This window comes from Saimiri boliviensis, chromosome 8, assembly GCF_048565385.1.
Source record: "Saimiri boliviensis isolate mSaiBol1 chromosome 8, mSaiBol1.pri, whole genome shotgun sequence".
Classification (NCBI taxonomy): domain Eukaryota; kingdom Metazoa; phylum Chordata; class Mammalia; order Primates; family Cebidae; genus Saimiri; species Saimiri boliviensis.
In genome coordinates this window covers 114892219-114908262 of record NC_133456.1, presented here as the reverse complement: position 1 = coordinate 114908262, position 16044 = coordinate 114892219, and the positions used below count along the sequence as shown (strand labels likewise).

Here is a 16044-nt window from a genome sequence, read left to right as displayed (position 1 = left end):
CAGAGTCTAATGTCCTCTAGCTTCATCCATGCCATAGCCTGTGTCAACACTTCCTTCCTTGGTAGGGTTCGATAATATTCCATGATGCATATGTACCACGCTCTGTTATTCCTTCATCTGCTGATGGACACTGGGGTTGCTTCCACTTTTGGGCCATTGAGAATAACTTTGCTATAAACTCTTTGAGACCCTGTTTCCAATACTTTCAGGTGTATGCCCAGACATGGAATTGCTGGATCATATGGCAATTCTTTCTTTCTTTTTTTTTTTTTCTGAGCATCTGCCATGCTGTTTTCCACAGCAGCTGCTCCATTTACAATCCCACCAGCAGTGCACAAGAGTTCCAATTGCCTCATATCTTTGCCAACACTTGTTATTTTCTGTTTTCTTTTTGATAACAGCCATCCTAAAGAGTGTGATGTGGAGGCTTTAAAAAAATGTCCTAGTAAACAGCCTATGGTGATAAATGTTCCTTATGCATTTTAAAAGGATATGCGTTGAGTCTTTGTTTGGTAAATTGTCTGTAAATTTCAATTAAGTCAAATTGGTTGATAGTTATTTAAGTCCTCTATATTTTATCAGGTTTTCTATCTACTTGTTCTCCGTGTCTGAGAGTGAGAGAAGCATTTTGAAATCTTCCATGATGGTCCCAGATTTGACTATTTACTTTTGCAGTTCAATTAGTTTTCACTTTATGTATTTTGAAGCTCGGGTGTTAAATGCATAGCAGCCCTAACAGTCCTAGCATTAGGCCTCCTGGAGAACTGATCCTTTTAGCACTACGAAATGACCTTCTTTGTCCTTGGCTATATTCATTACTCTCAAACATGTTAATCTGATATGTTAATCAAATATGTTAATCTGATATAGCAGCACTCCAGCCTTCTTGTGCTAAGTGTTTTCAATCTTTTTACTATTAATTTTTAGATTTCTTATAGTATGGATATATTTATTCTTGCTTTTAAAATCCAATCTTACGATCTTTGTCTTTTAATTGGGATGTGTAGACAATTTACATTTGAAGTGGTTATTGCCGGGCACAGTGGCTCACCCCTGTAATCCAAGCACTTTGAGAAGCTGAGGCAGGAAGGTCACTTGAGGTCAGGAGTTCAAGACCAGCCTGACCAACATGGTGAAACCCCGTCTCTACTAAAGATACAAAACTTAGCTGGGCATGGTAGTGCATGCCTGTAATCCCAGCTATATGGGAGGCTGAGGCAGGAGAATTGCCTGAATCTGTCATCCTTATTTATGTTTCTCTGCAATGGTTCATTTCTCTCTGGCTGCTTTTAAGATCTCTTTATTACTGATTCTAGGAGTGGGGTCTGCGGCTTTGGCCTTATGAAATCAGAATCATCTCATATCTTCTGGTGGCAGTGCAGGCATAGACAGGAGACCTAGTTTGAGTCAACAAGACTGGAGAGGACATTTGCTTCTGCTCCAGGAAGTTGTGATTTCCCTGTATCAGCCTATCTGCCTCTCCAATATTGGGGACAGTGAGCTACCCTATAATCTTACTTCTACAGATCTAAAAAGAGTGATTGACTTTCAGTTTGTTCAGGTTTTCAACCCACAGCAAATTAATTGATTATGAGGATGCACACTGGGAGCCAGCCAACACAACCCTCCATGAAAATCACTGGCAGGAACTCATAATTGGCTGAATACCAGTGAGTAAAAGCTAAAACCAACTCTCGATGGGTCTGGTGCTGCATCAGGAACAGCAGGCTTCCTGGGAGCTACGCACATTGTACGTTCTTGACAGAATGCTGAATTAGAGTCTTCCATAAACTTTAGTAACATGCTACTTTTAGCTTTTGAAAACAAAAATTCAGGGTCTCCTGAAAACTTACTTCATAAAATGCTAAAGTCAGCATAAAGACTTCAGGATGATCCTTCTGGGCTGACAACCCTTCTCTGAGAATCGTAAGATAAGCAATATTCAAATCTGTTGGTCTCAGGATCTCCTTTTTAAAAAGTTGAGGTGAAATTCACATAACACACAATGAACCGTGATAAAGCATACAATCCAGTGGCTGTCAGTGTGTTCAATATGTTGTGCCATTATCTCCTTTCTCTAGTTTCCAAACTTTTTTGCCACCCCAGAAAAATCCCCTGGCAAACACGAATCTGCTTTCTGTCTCTAGGGAGTTGCCTATTCTAGATATTTCATATAAAAAGAGTCATACGCCGGGTGCGGTGGCTCACGCCTATAATCCCAGCACTTTGGGAGGCTGAGGCAGGCAGATCACAAAGTCAGAAGATCAAGACCATCCTGGCCAACATAGTGAAACCGCGTCTTTCTTTCTCTCTCTCTCTCTCTCTCTCTCTCTCTCTCTCTCTCTCTTTCTCTCTCTTTCTCTTTCTTCTTTCTTGAGACGGAGTTTCGCTCTTGTTACCCAGGCTGTAGTGCAATGGCGCGATCTTGGCTCACCGCAACCTCCACCTCCTGGGTTCAGGCAATTCTCCTGCCTCAGCCTCCTGAGTAGCTGGGATTACAGGCACGTGCCACCATGCCCAGCTAATTTTTTGTATTTTTAGTAGAGACGGGGTTTCACCATGTTGACCAGGATGGTCTCGATCTCTTGACCTCATGATCCACCCACCTCGGCCACCCAAAGTGCTGGGATTACAGGCATGAGCCACCGCACCCAGCCCGAAACCCCGTCTTTAAAAAAAAAAAAGAGTCATACAATAGTGACCTTTTGTGTGGGGCTTCCTTCACTCGTATAATGTTTTTGACCCTCATCGAAATGGCAGCATGGATCAATAGTTCATCCCTGCCTGTGGCTAATACTTCACTGTAGGGCTATGCCATGATTTGGTTATCCATTCTTTTTTTTCGGAGCGAAGAGTCCCTCTGTTGCCCAGGCTGGAGTGCGTGGCACCATCTTGGCTACCTGCAACCTCTGCCTCCCAGGTTCAAGGGATTCTCATGTCTCAGCCTCCCTGGTAGCTGGAGTTACAGATGCCTGCCTCCATGCCCAGTTAATTTTTTGTATTTGTAGTAGAGACAGTAGAGCTGGGGTCTCACCATGTTGGTCAGGCTGGTCTCCAACTCCTGGCCTCAAGTGATCTGCCCACCTTGGCCTCCCAAAGCGCTGGGGTTATAGGCGTGAGCCACCATGCCCAGCCTTTATGCATTCATTTGTTGTTGGGTATGTGGATGTTTCTACCTCTTGGAGAGTATGAACAATGCTGTTATAAACAGTTGTGTACAAGTTTGTGTTTAGACATATGTTTTTGTCTTTCTTGGATGTGTACCTAGGAATAGAATTGCTGGGTCATAGGACATCTATCTTTAGCTTCCTGAGGAAATGGCCATCTCTGCTTTGCCAGGTGGCTGCACCGTTTGACATCCTGCCAGCCATCTGTGAGCATTCCTGTTCTTTCTCTAGTCATCTCAGGGGGTATGAAGTGTGTCTCACTGTGGTTTTGATTTATGTTTCTGAAATGACCAGTGATGTTGATGTGCTTGTTGGCCACTTGACAGGACCTTTGCATGTTATTTAAAACTATTAAAAGTATAGAGAATCCCATACTGGGTGCTGTGGCTCACACCTGTAATCCCAGCACTTTGGGAGGCCGTGGTGGATGGATCACTTGAGGTCAGGAGTTTGAGACCAGCCTGACAAGCATGGTCAAACCCCATCTCTACTAAAAATACAAAAATTAGCTGGGTGTGGTGGTGGGTGCCTGTAGTCCAGCTACTTGGGAGGCTGAGGCAGGAGAATTGCTTGAACTCAACAGGCAGAGATTGCAGTGAGCCGAGATCATGTCACAGCACTTCAGCCTGGGCAACAGAGTGACACTCCATCTCAAAAAAATAAAAATTAAAATTAAAAAACTGTAAAGGGTTTTTGGTTACGTATGTTATAGCTAGCAATACTTACCATATTTATAACAAAAACCAAGACTTTTTAAAAAATATCATTTATTCATTTATAAACAATAGCAATAAATTGATTATATATTAACAGCAGAGTGATGACATCACCACCACATATCACATAGCGTCTGGAAAATTCCACCGTACCTTTTTGAGAGAAGGAGAATGAAATGGTCAATAACACCTTAGTATTATCATGGAAAAGTTTTGATCATATAGACCACTCAACACTCAAAAGGAGTAATTCAATTCTTCTCAAGTAAGATTTACATATATATACATACATATATATATATTTTGGTCTGAGATTCTTTTCAGCTTAGAAAACATATACCTGAAGGGGGAAGGGGAGGGTGCATAGGTGAGTCTGCATGTGGTTGGTCATCAAAAAGACAGAAATAGTTCTTTAATCTGAACCTGGACCCTGCTGAAAAATGCCCGTTATTTTTCCTAACACTCTCCTGCCCCTTCAGAAATGAAAACTGGCTGATAGTTTCATGAATGAATAATTTCCATTCATGTCCCTAACTGTGTGATGTTGCTGAGCTAGAATGTCCACTTGGCGCATTTGTGAGGGAGCTGTAACACCAGACATGGAACCAGGGCGCGCACTGGAATCTCAGCTCCTGAAGCTGAGTTTTTCGTGGGAGTTGAGACTGGGTGGGTGTGCAGAGGGATAACACAACGGTTCTCAAAGTGTGTTCCCTGAATAGCGGCGGCAGCAGCACCTGGGAACTGTTAGAAATGCAAACCCTTTGGCTCTCTCCCAGACCGATGACTCAGAAATTCTGGAGATCAGTCCAGCGAACTGTTTTAACAAGGCCTCCAGGTGATTCTGATATGCTGAACTTTTTGGTAATGTTCGAGGACTGCTGACATGCTCTTCTTTTCTTTTTTTTTCCTTAAAAATAGGGCCTTGCTCTGTTGCACACGCTGGAGTACAGTGGTGCCATCATGGCTGACTGCAGCCTCGAACTCCTGGGCTCAAGCGATCCTCCTGCCTCAGCCTCCTGAGTGGCTGGAACTACAGGTGCATGACACCACATCCAGCCAATTTTTAATTTTTTGTAGGGATGAGGTCTTGCTATGTTGTCCAGGCTGGTCTCAAACTCCTGGCCTCAAGAGATCCTCCCACCTTGGTCTCCTAGGGAGCTGGGATTACAGGCCTGAGCCACCATGCCTGGCCTGATGTGCTCTTTTCCATGGTTACATTCCACCAGTATGACCTTCTTCCCTTCTCCCTTTTCACTTCCTTCTTTCTTTCCTTCCTTCCATAAACATTGAATGTGCTGATCCCTTTTCAGTGTTCTTAGACACTTATTAGAAAATGTACACACTGATGTTTGTATGTTCACCTGTAAACATCAGATGAGTGCAGGCCAAATTCAGAGTATTATTCATAGCAATCCCTGGGAAACTAACTCTTCAAGAGGCCTCTCAGTAATGCACAAGTAAAACCTTGATAAGTACGATTCTCTGCCTGGGACCTCATTCATCCTTCTGTTCCTGACATTGCCTCATGGGCTTGGCTGCCCTGTTTTGAAGTTACAAAGATTATTCTGCCATGGCCTCTGTTCTTTAGAAATTCAAGACTGAAGGCTCAGTAGAAGGGGGTCAGCTTAGAGAATCGAGCCAAGGGTAAAACGATTTCTGGGTGACAACCCATAGCTCTTAAAGGATGTTCACGAGGCGATGTTAACGGGACAGTCAGCAGTCAGAAGCGGCTGAGGAAGGAGCCAGAAGGACGCTGTCTAGCTATGTAGGGTAGAGTGTGTGTGTTGTGCATTCACATTAGTGCGAGGGCTTTCCTTGGGATTCCTGAACTGGAGAGTTGGGACGACATTAATGTAAACCTACTTTTCTCTATACTACATAGAGCATGGAGAGAGGTCCATACCATTCAGGCTTTAATGACACATATACATGTAAATAGGATGGAGAGTTCTGGTGGTTTTGCCCTTTTCTTCAATGACGGGATTGCTCTTTGGAAGTGGGTAGTGCTCGCTCTCTGATGGGACTGAGCTGGCGTAGAGACAGGGTTGCCACTGCCCCGTGTCCTGCGATGTGACTTCAGAGCTTCCAAAACCCAGGTGAGCACAGGGGATGTCTCCTGGGCAAGTGTTCAGCTCCTGATTTCGCTTGGTGCCTCATGACTTCTGTTGTCTGTTCTTGGCTTCTCACCAAGAAGTTCTCGTTCTTTTGGTTTTCTAGATTGTTCTTCTACTCTTCCTCCTGTAGTGGTGTAACAAAGTCATGGTCATATGTGTAACACAGCACCAAAAAAATGTGGTCCCCATCCTAGACCAGAGTGGGTAGAGCAGGCGTCCCCAAACTACGGCCCGCGGGCCACATGCGGTCCCCTGAGGCCATTTATCCGGCCCCCCCGCCGCACTTCAGGAAGGGGCACCTCTTTCATTGGTGGTCAGTGAGAGGAGCACAGTATGTGGCGACCCTCCAACGGTCTGAGGGACAGTGAACTGGCCCCTTGTGTAAAAAGTCTGGGGACGCCTGGTAGAGCATTCCACTTTAGACTAATTGATTTGCTAACTTGTAACCCCCCACCCCAACCCCAGTGAACTGTCGTCTTCCCACACGCTAAAATCTGACCTCAAGGCTTCTCCATCCCTCCAGAGGCCATGACTGGCTACCCAAGTTCTCCTGTGCTCTGTGGTTCTCACAGCAGAATTCCATTCATTGTGTGGTAGGTGTGAAACTGAGGGCTAACCTGAATAGGCCTGCCACTCTTAGCTTGCCTTACTTTTAGTCACTTGATTCCAGGTGATTTTTAAACCTGTATAGCCGAAAGTCATGTTGCTAAGTCATATATAACTAAACTTGCGCTGGCTTCCTTGTAGATGCCGTCTCTGGTGGATAGGTTATCATTGTAGAGTGCTTACGTTCCTTTTTAGGAACTTGGGGTCAGCTCTCGTTTGGTTCAAGCTGGCTGAGGCCACAAGCTCTCCAACTGGGCCTGTGTGAGTGTCCACTAGGTGACCTTTTGAAGTCAGAGGGCCGAAACCTCCACCCTTAGATCATGCTCACAAAGCCTTTTTGTGCATGTGTCCTATGAAAGTGATAAAGCTCATATTCTCTGTGGATGTACTTTACAATTTTTTCTATTTATGTATTCATTTTCCACCACTAGGAGTCATTCAGGCCGGGCACAGTGGCTCATGCTTGTAACCCCAGCACTTTGGGAGGCCGAGGCGGATGGATTACTTGAGGTCAGAAGTTTGAGACTGATCTGGCCAATGTAGCGAAACCCCATCTCTACTAAAAATACAAAAATTAGCTGGGCAGGGTAGCATGTGCCTGCTGTCCCAGCTACTTGGGAGGCTGAGGCAGGGGAATTGCCTGAACTCAGAAGGTGGAGGTCACAGTGAGCCAAGATCACACCACTGTACTCCAACCTGGGCAACAGAGCAAGACTCATCTCCAAATAAAACAAAAAAAGTACTGTACAATCTTGGTGGATGTATCCCATTGTCATGTAGTCAAACTGCCACCACGATCACCCACCCTTCAACCCAGCCTCTGCGCTGCAGTCAGACCGCGGGGATGGCCAGTGTCGCCACCTGCCTTCTAGCCATGTAAAGCCTTCTGTGGTTCACTACTGGATGAAGAGAACCTCATCAGGAGGAATCCTGGGGATGAAGTCCAGCTCCTCAGCCTGGCCTGATGTTCCCTGACTTGGTCAATGTCTGTCCCTAAGGCAGGGCCTCATTGTCAGGCTGCCTCATGCACCCAGCTGCTCAGCACTGCTTGGCTTCTCCCCAACACCTCATCCCGCCCTTGACACCTCACACCCTTCCTCATGCTCCCTCTGCCTAGAAGCCATCATCTGCCGCTCTCTACCTGGCCCCAGGCATTTCGGGCACCATCAGATCTAAAGCCTTCTTCAAACCCCCATGGAGGGGCTTCTCACTTTGTTCCTGTAACAGCTCAACATTAGAGTTTCATAAATTACATTTAAAGTGAGTATGTTTTCCTTCTCTTCCACTAGTCTGTAGGCACCTAAAAGTAGGACCATGTTGTATTCATCTTTGAGTCCCTGGCAGAGTGTATGTCACTTTGAAAATGTTCTTTAAGGTGTTTTTTGTTTGTTTTTTTGAGACAATGTCTTGCTCTGTTGCCCAGGCTGGAGTACGGTGGCGCAATGTCTGCTCACTGCAACCTCCGCCTCCAGAGTTCAAGCAATTCTCCTGCCTCAGTCTCCCAAGTAGCTGGGATTACAGGCACGCGCCACTATGCCTGGCTACTTCTTGTGTTTTTAGTAGAGACAGGGTTTCACTATGTTGGCCAGGCTGGTCTCGAACTCCTGACCTCGTGATCTGCCTGCCTCGGCCTCCCAAAGTGCTGGGATTACAGGCGCGAGCCACCGCACCTGGCGTAAGTTTTTAAAAACTATGTAGCAGACTATAGCTGTGGAACAGGAATATTAAACAGCAACTAACTGTGCTAAATGATTTGCATGCATTAAAGCTCTCAGTTTCTAGCCAGTACTGTGCTATGGAACTTTCTGAGATGATGGAAGTCTTTTGTAGTTGCGCTGTCCAATAACATAGACACCTGTGGCTAGGGAACTCTTGAAATGTGGCTAGTGCAACTGAGAAACTGAATTCCTAATTGTATTTAATTTATTTAAGTTTAAACACACTTAAGTACCCAGAGGTGGCTAGTGGCTACTGTACTGAACAATACGGTCTTAGCCTTCTCCCAGTCCTCAGCTGGCTCATGGGAATATCTAATTTCTCCCTACTTTGCACAGAGGTCCCACAGCACAAGGCTCCACGCAGAGGTGTGCTGGTGATGTTTAACAAGCAGCTCTCTGAGGATGGTTGCCTATCTCTCATGGTGTAAATCCTCCCTCCACACCCAGCTTGCCACTGGCAATGTGACATCCCTAAACACGTGGTTGGGAAGCGATGGACAGTAGCCACCATCATACGGTATTTCCACCATGCAGACACAATGTATGTGACCTGCCCGGGAACAAAGATAGCAGTAAAATGTAGCAAATAATCAGGAAGCGATTTATTGTAAGTAATTCTTGCTCTTGTATTTAATATAGTTTATTGAACTGTAAATTTGAGTACTTTATTAATTTTTTTTTTTGAGACAGCATCTCAATCTGTCACTCAGGCTGAAGTGCACTGCAACCCTGAACTCCTGGACTCAAAGGGTTCTCCCACCTCACCCTTCCCAGTAGCTGGGACTACAGGTATGTGCCATCACGCCTAGCTAATTTTAAAATGTTTTTATAGGCTGGGTGTCGTGGCTCAGGCCTGTAATTCCAGCACTTTGGGAGGCCGAGACAAGAGGGTCACCTGAGGTTGGGAGTTCGAGACTGGCCTGACCAACATGAAGAAACTCCGTCTCTACTAAAAATACAAAAAATTAGCAGCGGGTGCTGGTGCATGCCTGTAATCTCAGCTACTCAGGAGGCTGAGGCAGGAGGATCGCTTGAACCTGGGGAAGTGGAGGTTGTGGTGAGCCAAGATCACGCCATTGCACTCTAGCCTAGGCAACAAGAGTGAAACTCTGTCTCAAAATAAGATAAATAAAAATACAATAAAATAAAATGTTTTTGTAGAGACAAGGTCTGCTTTGTTGCCCAGGCTGGTCTCCAGTGAGCCTCTCACCTTCTCTCAAAGTACAGGAGTTACAGGCAGGAGCCGCTGCTCCCACCTAAATACTTTAACTTTACATACTGGCTAGGCTTACAAGCCAGTTTGCAGAAGTCTTGAAAATGTAACCACTGGCTCTCATAAGCCACTGTGAGCCTTCTGTAGCACATCACAGGTTCCTGGTCACACTGCTCAAAACAAACGAAATATTTCCCCAAACAAAACTCTCTTTGGCTAGGCTCTGTTGCCACAAGAGGGCACCATGAGTTGATATCAGATTCTAGAAAGGATTTTGGACAAACTGACTAGAAGGGTCATTTCAAGATGTATGTTTGAGTCTGTCCAAAGACTGTAATTCTGGGAGTCCTTGGGGGAACTCACATGGGTTCACACCGTTCTGTTTCACAGTATAAACACTGATCCATTCCTACTGCCAAATAGCTTTGTCCTCTGGGCCTGAAGGTGTTTGGTCTTCAAACTAGCAAATGAAAAAAAATCCTGCTACGTGTTAAGGCTTGTCAGGTGTTCAGGCTGAGGAAGGAGAGGATTCGAGTACTGAGTATACCTTCAACATGTCAGGCACGTTACATCCTTCACCTCCTGTAATCCTAAAATGACACCTTAGGAACCAGCTGACGCCTTAGAGAAATTGGTAGACTGTCAGTTATATGACTCATGCCTGCTACAATAACCCTGGGGGGGGGGGGAAGCTTATCATTTGTATCGCAATAATTTATACATTTAAATTCCTATGAGGAAAATTAGGAGTATGTTGTGGGCCCGATGACTCATCTAAGAAGGGAAGCAATCTTTCATTTTTCTCTCTGGCTGGGCCAAGAGCTTCAGTTTTGGGGGAATGGATCTATATTTTCTCAGGGTCTTACTGTGGAGTTTGTATGAGGGTTGGCCAGAATGTATGCTGGCGGGGGTCAGGGAGACCCTGGATAATCAAGAGACACACTGAGTTTCTAGGGTTTACTTTTTCTTTTCTGTTTTTTCCTTTGCCACTCCCTGAACTGCTGCAGGTGATCAGGGAGAGCACGGGGCGGGGCGGGGCTGGGCACAGGACTTGGATCTGACCCCGTGCTGCCTTTGTGATGCCGGACTTACCGTCTCTGCCGCCAGGTGAGCCCACTCAGGAGGAGGACGCTGATCAGCAGGAAAACACAGCCGGCCACTGTCAACAGAGAGAGGGAGTTCAGCAAAGGGCCCTGATCTTGGCGTGAGGAGGAGCAGCCCGAGCCAGGGCTACAGGGCAGGCTGAGGACATCCCCAAAGAGCTGCAGCCTCTCTTCTCTGTCTCAGGAGGTAGGTCCCTCCCCCTGGGATTTCTTAGGAGGCTTGAGGAGCAGGGTCGGGGGGGACAGGGTCGGGGGACAGGGTGGGGCGGAGGGAGCTTTCCCTCTGGAGGCAGCCTCCTCCCACACAAGCCCTTCGGAAAGGCTCGGAGGCCAGGCCTCATTTCAGGACACAGAGAGCGCCTGGTAAAAGAAACACTGAACTCTGAAGATGAAAAGAAGCACGTTAACGTCTCTGGAAAGGGTTCAGGTTTTCCAGACGCTGCTCTGCGGAGGTTTTGGAGGGTCTCGGAGGAAAAACCTGCTGAGGTTTTCCCAGGCAGATGCAGCCTCAGGGTCTGTTTTTCCCTCCTACCAGGAAATGACTGCTGTGTTTCTGGAAGCCTGTCCTCTCTGCCTGGCTACATAGCTCCTTCCTCCCACTCTTGACCCCTGGCAGAGGCCTGGGGTACAGCCCTTCCAGACCAGCTTGAGAGAAACTGACGGGCTGACCTGACTTCGTTCGTAGCATCCTGTAACTGGTTCTTGGGATTCTGAGTTACGTCGGTATCTGGATTAGTCTTTTACTCACACATTTTGCAATGTAAGGAAGGGGTCCTTTAAACCAACCAACCAACCTACTAACCTACCAACCAACTAACCAACTAACCCACCAAACAACCAACTAACCAACCTGCCAATCTACCACCCTACCAACCAACCAACATACCTACATACAAACCAACCTGCCAACCAACTAACTAACCTACTAACCTACCAACCTATGAACCAACCTGCCAATCAACTAACCAACCTATCTACCAACCTACCAACTAACCAACCTACCAACCAGTCAACCTGTCCACATCTCAGCCTGGGTGAACATTTTGTCCACAAAGCAAATGCCCTCTCACCTGCTAGCTGGTACCCCGTTGTAAGTATGAACGTCTCCATGGTCGCAGCCACTTCTGTCTGTATCTGAAAATCTGTGAAAAGGAGATAAAGAGAGACACTCCTGCTATGATGACTTTAGGATGGCACGAGGCTAAAGGAAGTCAGGGCTCCTCTGTGGATGAGAAGCTCAAAGGCTGGGGGGAGACACGTGGTGGAGGTGAGAGCAGGTGTTCCATCTCTGCCTGGGGACCGTGCTTGGTCCTGGTCCTGGATTCCCTCTTTCTGACACTTGCTTTGGGGCCTGCAGTCACCGAGGTCCTGTCCCTGCTCAGAGGGAGAGGAGGCTGCTGCAGGTTTCTCCCCTGCAGGTCACCTCTGCCCATCTCCCTGAGCCTGGCTCCTGGCCACCCTGTCCTTTGGACTAGGCCTCTGTGGTCCAGCCTTTGTATTCTTGGAAACTCTCCCGCACCTGTCGTTGTGATGAGGCAGGAGGTCTCACTCTCAAGAAGGCTGTCGGGGCTTGCCTGAGGCTCCTCTTCACCTGGGGGAGAGAGTGAGTGATGCTGGGGGAGCTAAGGACAGGAGTCAGGGCCTCACTCCCACCCCACCCGAGGCAGCCGGCCCCAGATACATGCGAGGAGGCAGGAATCCTGGTGTGGGCACTCTGCCGGGGGATGCCACCCCACATGGTTCCACTCCAGGGCACCAGGAAGCAGTGAAGTGGCCTCAGCAGAGCAGGCGAGGCTGAATTCCAATTCTGGCCCTGGCTGTCCCCAAAACTCTGAGCAATGCTTTCTCCCCAGCCTCCCTATTCAGCCCTAGTTTCCATCCGTGACTTGGAAACAGGTCATCATAATACAAATGCCATTGAGCCGTTGGATGGAGCAGAGATGCGCTGACAGCTGCTTCTGTGCTAGACCCTCCCCTCCTCTTGGGGGTCGGCAACCCTGGCTCTGCCCTGCTGCTCAGCCTCTTCTAAGGAAGCAACAGGCATTCCCTGGCTGTTAGGATGGCCCAGGGAGGCAGCTGAGGGAACAAAACAGCCTCCCAAGCGAACCCAGGAGAAGGACGTGGAGTATGAGAAGTACAGTGAGCAAGAAAACCAGGAATACTTGAATGTAAGGTCATTTTTTTTTTGAGACAGTCTTGTGGTTATAATGAGTGAAACAATAGGAGATAAAGAGAAAACTATTAATCTTTTTTTCAGATGGAGTCTTGCTCTGTTGCCCAGGCTAGAGTGCAGTGGTGCTGTCTTGGCTCACTGCAACCTCCACCTCCCAGATTCAAGCAATTCTCCTGCCTCAGCCTCCTGAGTAGCTGGGATTATAGGCACCCAACACCACGCCCAGCTAAGTTTTGTATTTTTGGTAGAGATGAAGTTTCACAATATTGGCCAGGCTGGTCTCAAACTCCCGACCTAAAGTGATTCACCTGCCTTGGCTTCCGAAAGTGCTGGGATTACAGGAGTGAGCCACCGTGCTCGGCCTGTATGTAAGTCACTTTTGATTGTCGTGATACTAAGATTTCAGAAGGAAGATAGCAGCAGACCTGACATCGGTGGGCTGAGCGTTTGCGTGTGTGTGCGTGCACTTGTGCACTCTCTTCATGTTTGTCTATCCAAGCTCAGCCGGAGAATGGCGCAGGGGAAGGAGCAGGCTGACCTCGGGGCACTGTTCAAATCACGCCTTTACACGGTCACCAATAAGAGGAAAAATGCGTGTGTGGGGCACTGGACATGTCCTTGGAGCCAGAAGAGGTCTTGGTGGCTCAGGGAGTAGTGGACTCAGGAGCAACTGTGAGGCAGCACCTAGGATACTTGGGAGAGACCTTTAGACCTTTCCTTCTCTTCTGTCTACACCTCTCTCCCCACTCATGGCACAGGGAGACCTTAATTGAAGGAGCCCTTGGGGTCTATCTTGTCTATTTAATTTTTTTTTTCAGAATAAGAAAAAATGGAAGTCCTGGGAGATCAAGGGGCTTTTCCAAAGACACACAGCAGGAGAGGTCAGGGCTCTTGCCCTGGTCAGCCTGACGGAGAAAAGCATGCTGTGGACCCCAGATGGGAGCTGCCTTACCTGGAAACTGGCTGGGCTCTGTTTGCTTTGTGCACACGAGCTGGGGCTGGGTCCACCTTGTCTTTCCATGGGTCATTGTGCAGATGCTCTTGGCAGGACCTCTGTGTAGAGCCCTGTATCCCTGGATGCACTGGTAGTGAACAGTCTGCCCCACCACAAAATGATAAATTCTTTCTGTGCCTTCATTTTCCCAGTGCGGAGGCTCCCTGCAGTGACCTGGAAGAGGGAAGGAACGCTCTGAAGGCAAGCTGGAGACAGCGCGGAGTCCAGGCTGCCTCTTGCTAGGGACTGGACCTTTGTTCTCACTCTTTTTTTTTTTTTTTGAGACGCAGTCTCATTCTGTCACCCAGGCTGGAGTGCAGCGGTGCAATCTCTGCTCACTGCAACCTCTGCCTCCCAATTTCAAGCAATTCTCATGCCTTGGCCTCCTGAGTAGCTGGGACTACAGGCGCCCACCACCATGCCTGGCTAATTTTTGTATGATTGTAGAGACAGGGTTTCACCATGTTGGCCAGGCTGGTCAGGAGTTCAGGCTGGTCTCAAACTCCTGGCCTCCAATGATCTGCCTGCCTTGGCCTCCAGTGGTGCTGGGATTACAGGTGTGAGCCACCGCGCCTGGCCCATTTTCTTGACACAGTGACTGAATCATGATTCATTTGGGAAAGCTGAGGGCAGGCAAGGGGCGGCTGCAGTGCGCACCCACGCACAGACTGCTGGCCAGGACATGCACATCTGGAGCTTCTGAGACTCACAAGAGTGGCATGCACATTTTGTGACCTTTCCCTGAAAGCAATACTGGGAAGTAAACAAGTTTTTTTGGGGTGCATTGCCTTGTGCTTAAGGGGAAGACACAGAGCATTTCCTTGAGGGCAGGGGTCATTGTCACATTCTTGATTGTGTCTTCTATCAGCAGGGCCTGGCACACAGACCCAACAGATGCTTGTAAGTTGAGTTGAATTTGGGTTGAATTCTATTTGGCCAGTTACCAAACCAGAGAGTAAGCCCAGGCCTGGACTGGCTGCTATCAGAGTGGCTTAAGTGGCTGAGCAAACAGCCTTTGAGCAGCCCTGCCCTCGTTTGTGTCTGCAGTGATGTCCTGGGAGGAGGGGAGCAGCATGCCTGTGTTTACGGAAGGTAGTGGGGGACTTTCTTCCTTTGGGTACACATCATCTACCTGCAAGAGAAGGGTGGGCTCGCAGGAGTGAGCTGGAGGCAGATGCATCTCTCACCTGGAAGGCGCGATTGGTCCACCTGCTGCCTTGGATTGTGCACTTCTGTGGTTTTTCTCTCTTTCTGCTCTTCAGGTTGAGGTGTCACTTGCTTTGTTGTGTTCCTAGGGGCTAGAAAATGTGGATGGAATCATGCAGATGATTTCACAGATGCTTGATAGAAAACACTGTCCATGGCCGGGCGCAGTGGCTCATGCCTATAATTCCAGCACTTTGGGAGGCCAAGGCAGGCCTGTCACAAGGTCAGGAGTTCAAGACCAGCCTGGCCAACATGGTGAAGCCCTGTCTGTACTAAAGCTACCAAAAAAAAAAAAAAAAGAAATAATAATAATAGCCAGGTGTGGTGGCACAGGCCTGTAATCCCAGCTACTCAGGAGGCCGAGGCAGGAGAATCGCTTGAATTCGGGAGGCACAGGTTATAGTGAGCCAAAATCATGCCATTGCACTCCAGCCTGGGTAACAGTGTGAGACTCTGTCTCAAAAAAAAAAAAAAGAAAACACTGTTCATGTATTCATTCAGTTGAGAAGCACACCTGGCCAGTGCCCACGATGTGTCTGGTAGTGTCTGAGTGCCAAGCTTACAAAGATGAAACCAGAGCACTGCCTCCCTTGGGTGGTACCGGCTCACACCCCTCCCGGGACCAGCCGCTCAGTATTCATGTGCATATTGCAGTGCCCACGACATGTTTCTGAACCTGTGTATGTGTGTTTGCATATGTGTGTGTGTGTGTGTGTGTGTGTGTGTGTGTGTGTGTGTGTGTGTCTCACCGAAAGGGACTTGTTGCTTGCTGTCAATTGTCTCTGTGTTGTTTGATGGCAGCAGGAGTGGTCTCACTCCACAACGCACTGATCCTTTGCTCCCTAAGGCTGTTCAGAATGCTTAAAGTTAGAGATGCCATCTTGATGCCATGACAAGGAAAATTCTAGAACAACCCTCTCTATTGTGAAGCGTTTGACAAAGGAGTTGAGTTTGAATGCCTCAATGAAGGGAGGGTGATCAGAATTCCAGCTCAGGATAAAAGAGGACATCTAGGTCAGGCGTGGTGGCTTACA

At 47.8% G+C, this 16044-nt stretch overlaps 1 protein-coding gene and 1 long non-coding RNA gene across 4 annotated transcripts in view; one reads left to right on the top strand and one right to left on the bottom strand.

The window, feature by feature from the left end:
• LOC120367626 (uncharacterized) overlaps positions 1-16044 on the top strand; it is a 57066-nt gene that overhangs the window by 16886 nt on the left and 24136 nt on the right. Inside the window, exons 6-7 of the long non-coding RNA XR_005581958.2 lie at positions 10642-10824; positions 11173-11397. This is a non-coding gene — a long non-coding RNA (uncharacterized LOC120367626). The remainder of the gene's footprint in view (positions 1-10641; positions 10825-11172; positions 11398-16044) is intronic.
• IL2RA (interleukin 2 receptor subunit alpha) overlaps positions 3918-16044 on the bottom strand; it is a 50612-nt gene continuing 38485 nt past the window's right edge. The window contains exons 3-8 of one of the 3 annotated variants that reach the window (XM_003939041.4): positions 14992-15102; positions 13763-13978; positions 12157-12228; positions 11708-11779; positions 10627-10693; positions 3918-6121 (exon numbers count right to left, since the gene is read on the bottom strand). In XM_003939041.4, coding sequence (XP_003939090.1) covers positions 6097-6121; positions 10627-10693; positions 11708-11779; positions 12157-12228; positions 13763-13978; positions 14992-15102 — 563 coding nt within the window. In that variant the 3' untranslated portion in view covers positions 3918-6096. Of the gene's footprint in view, positions 6122-10626; positions 10694-11707; positions 12229-13762; positions 13979-14991; positions 15103-16044 lie in introns of those variants that run through there. The other 2 variants (XM_074405105.1, XM_074405104.1) reach the window with 2 other exon arrangements.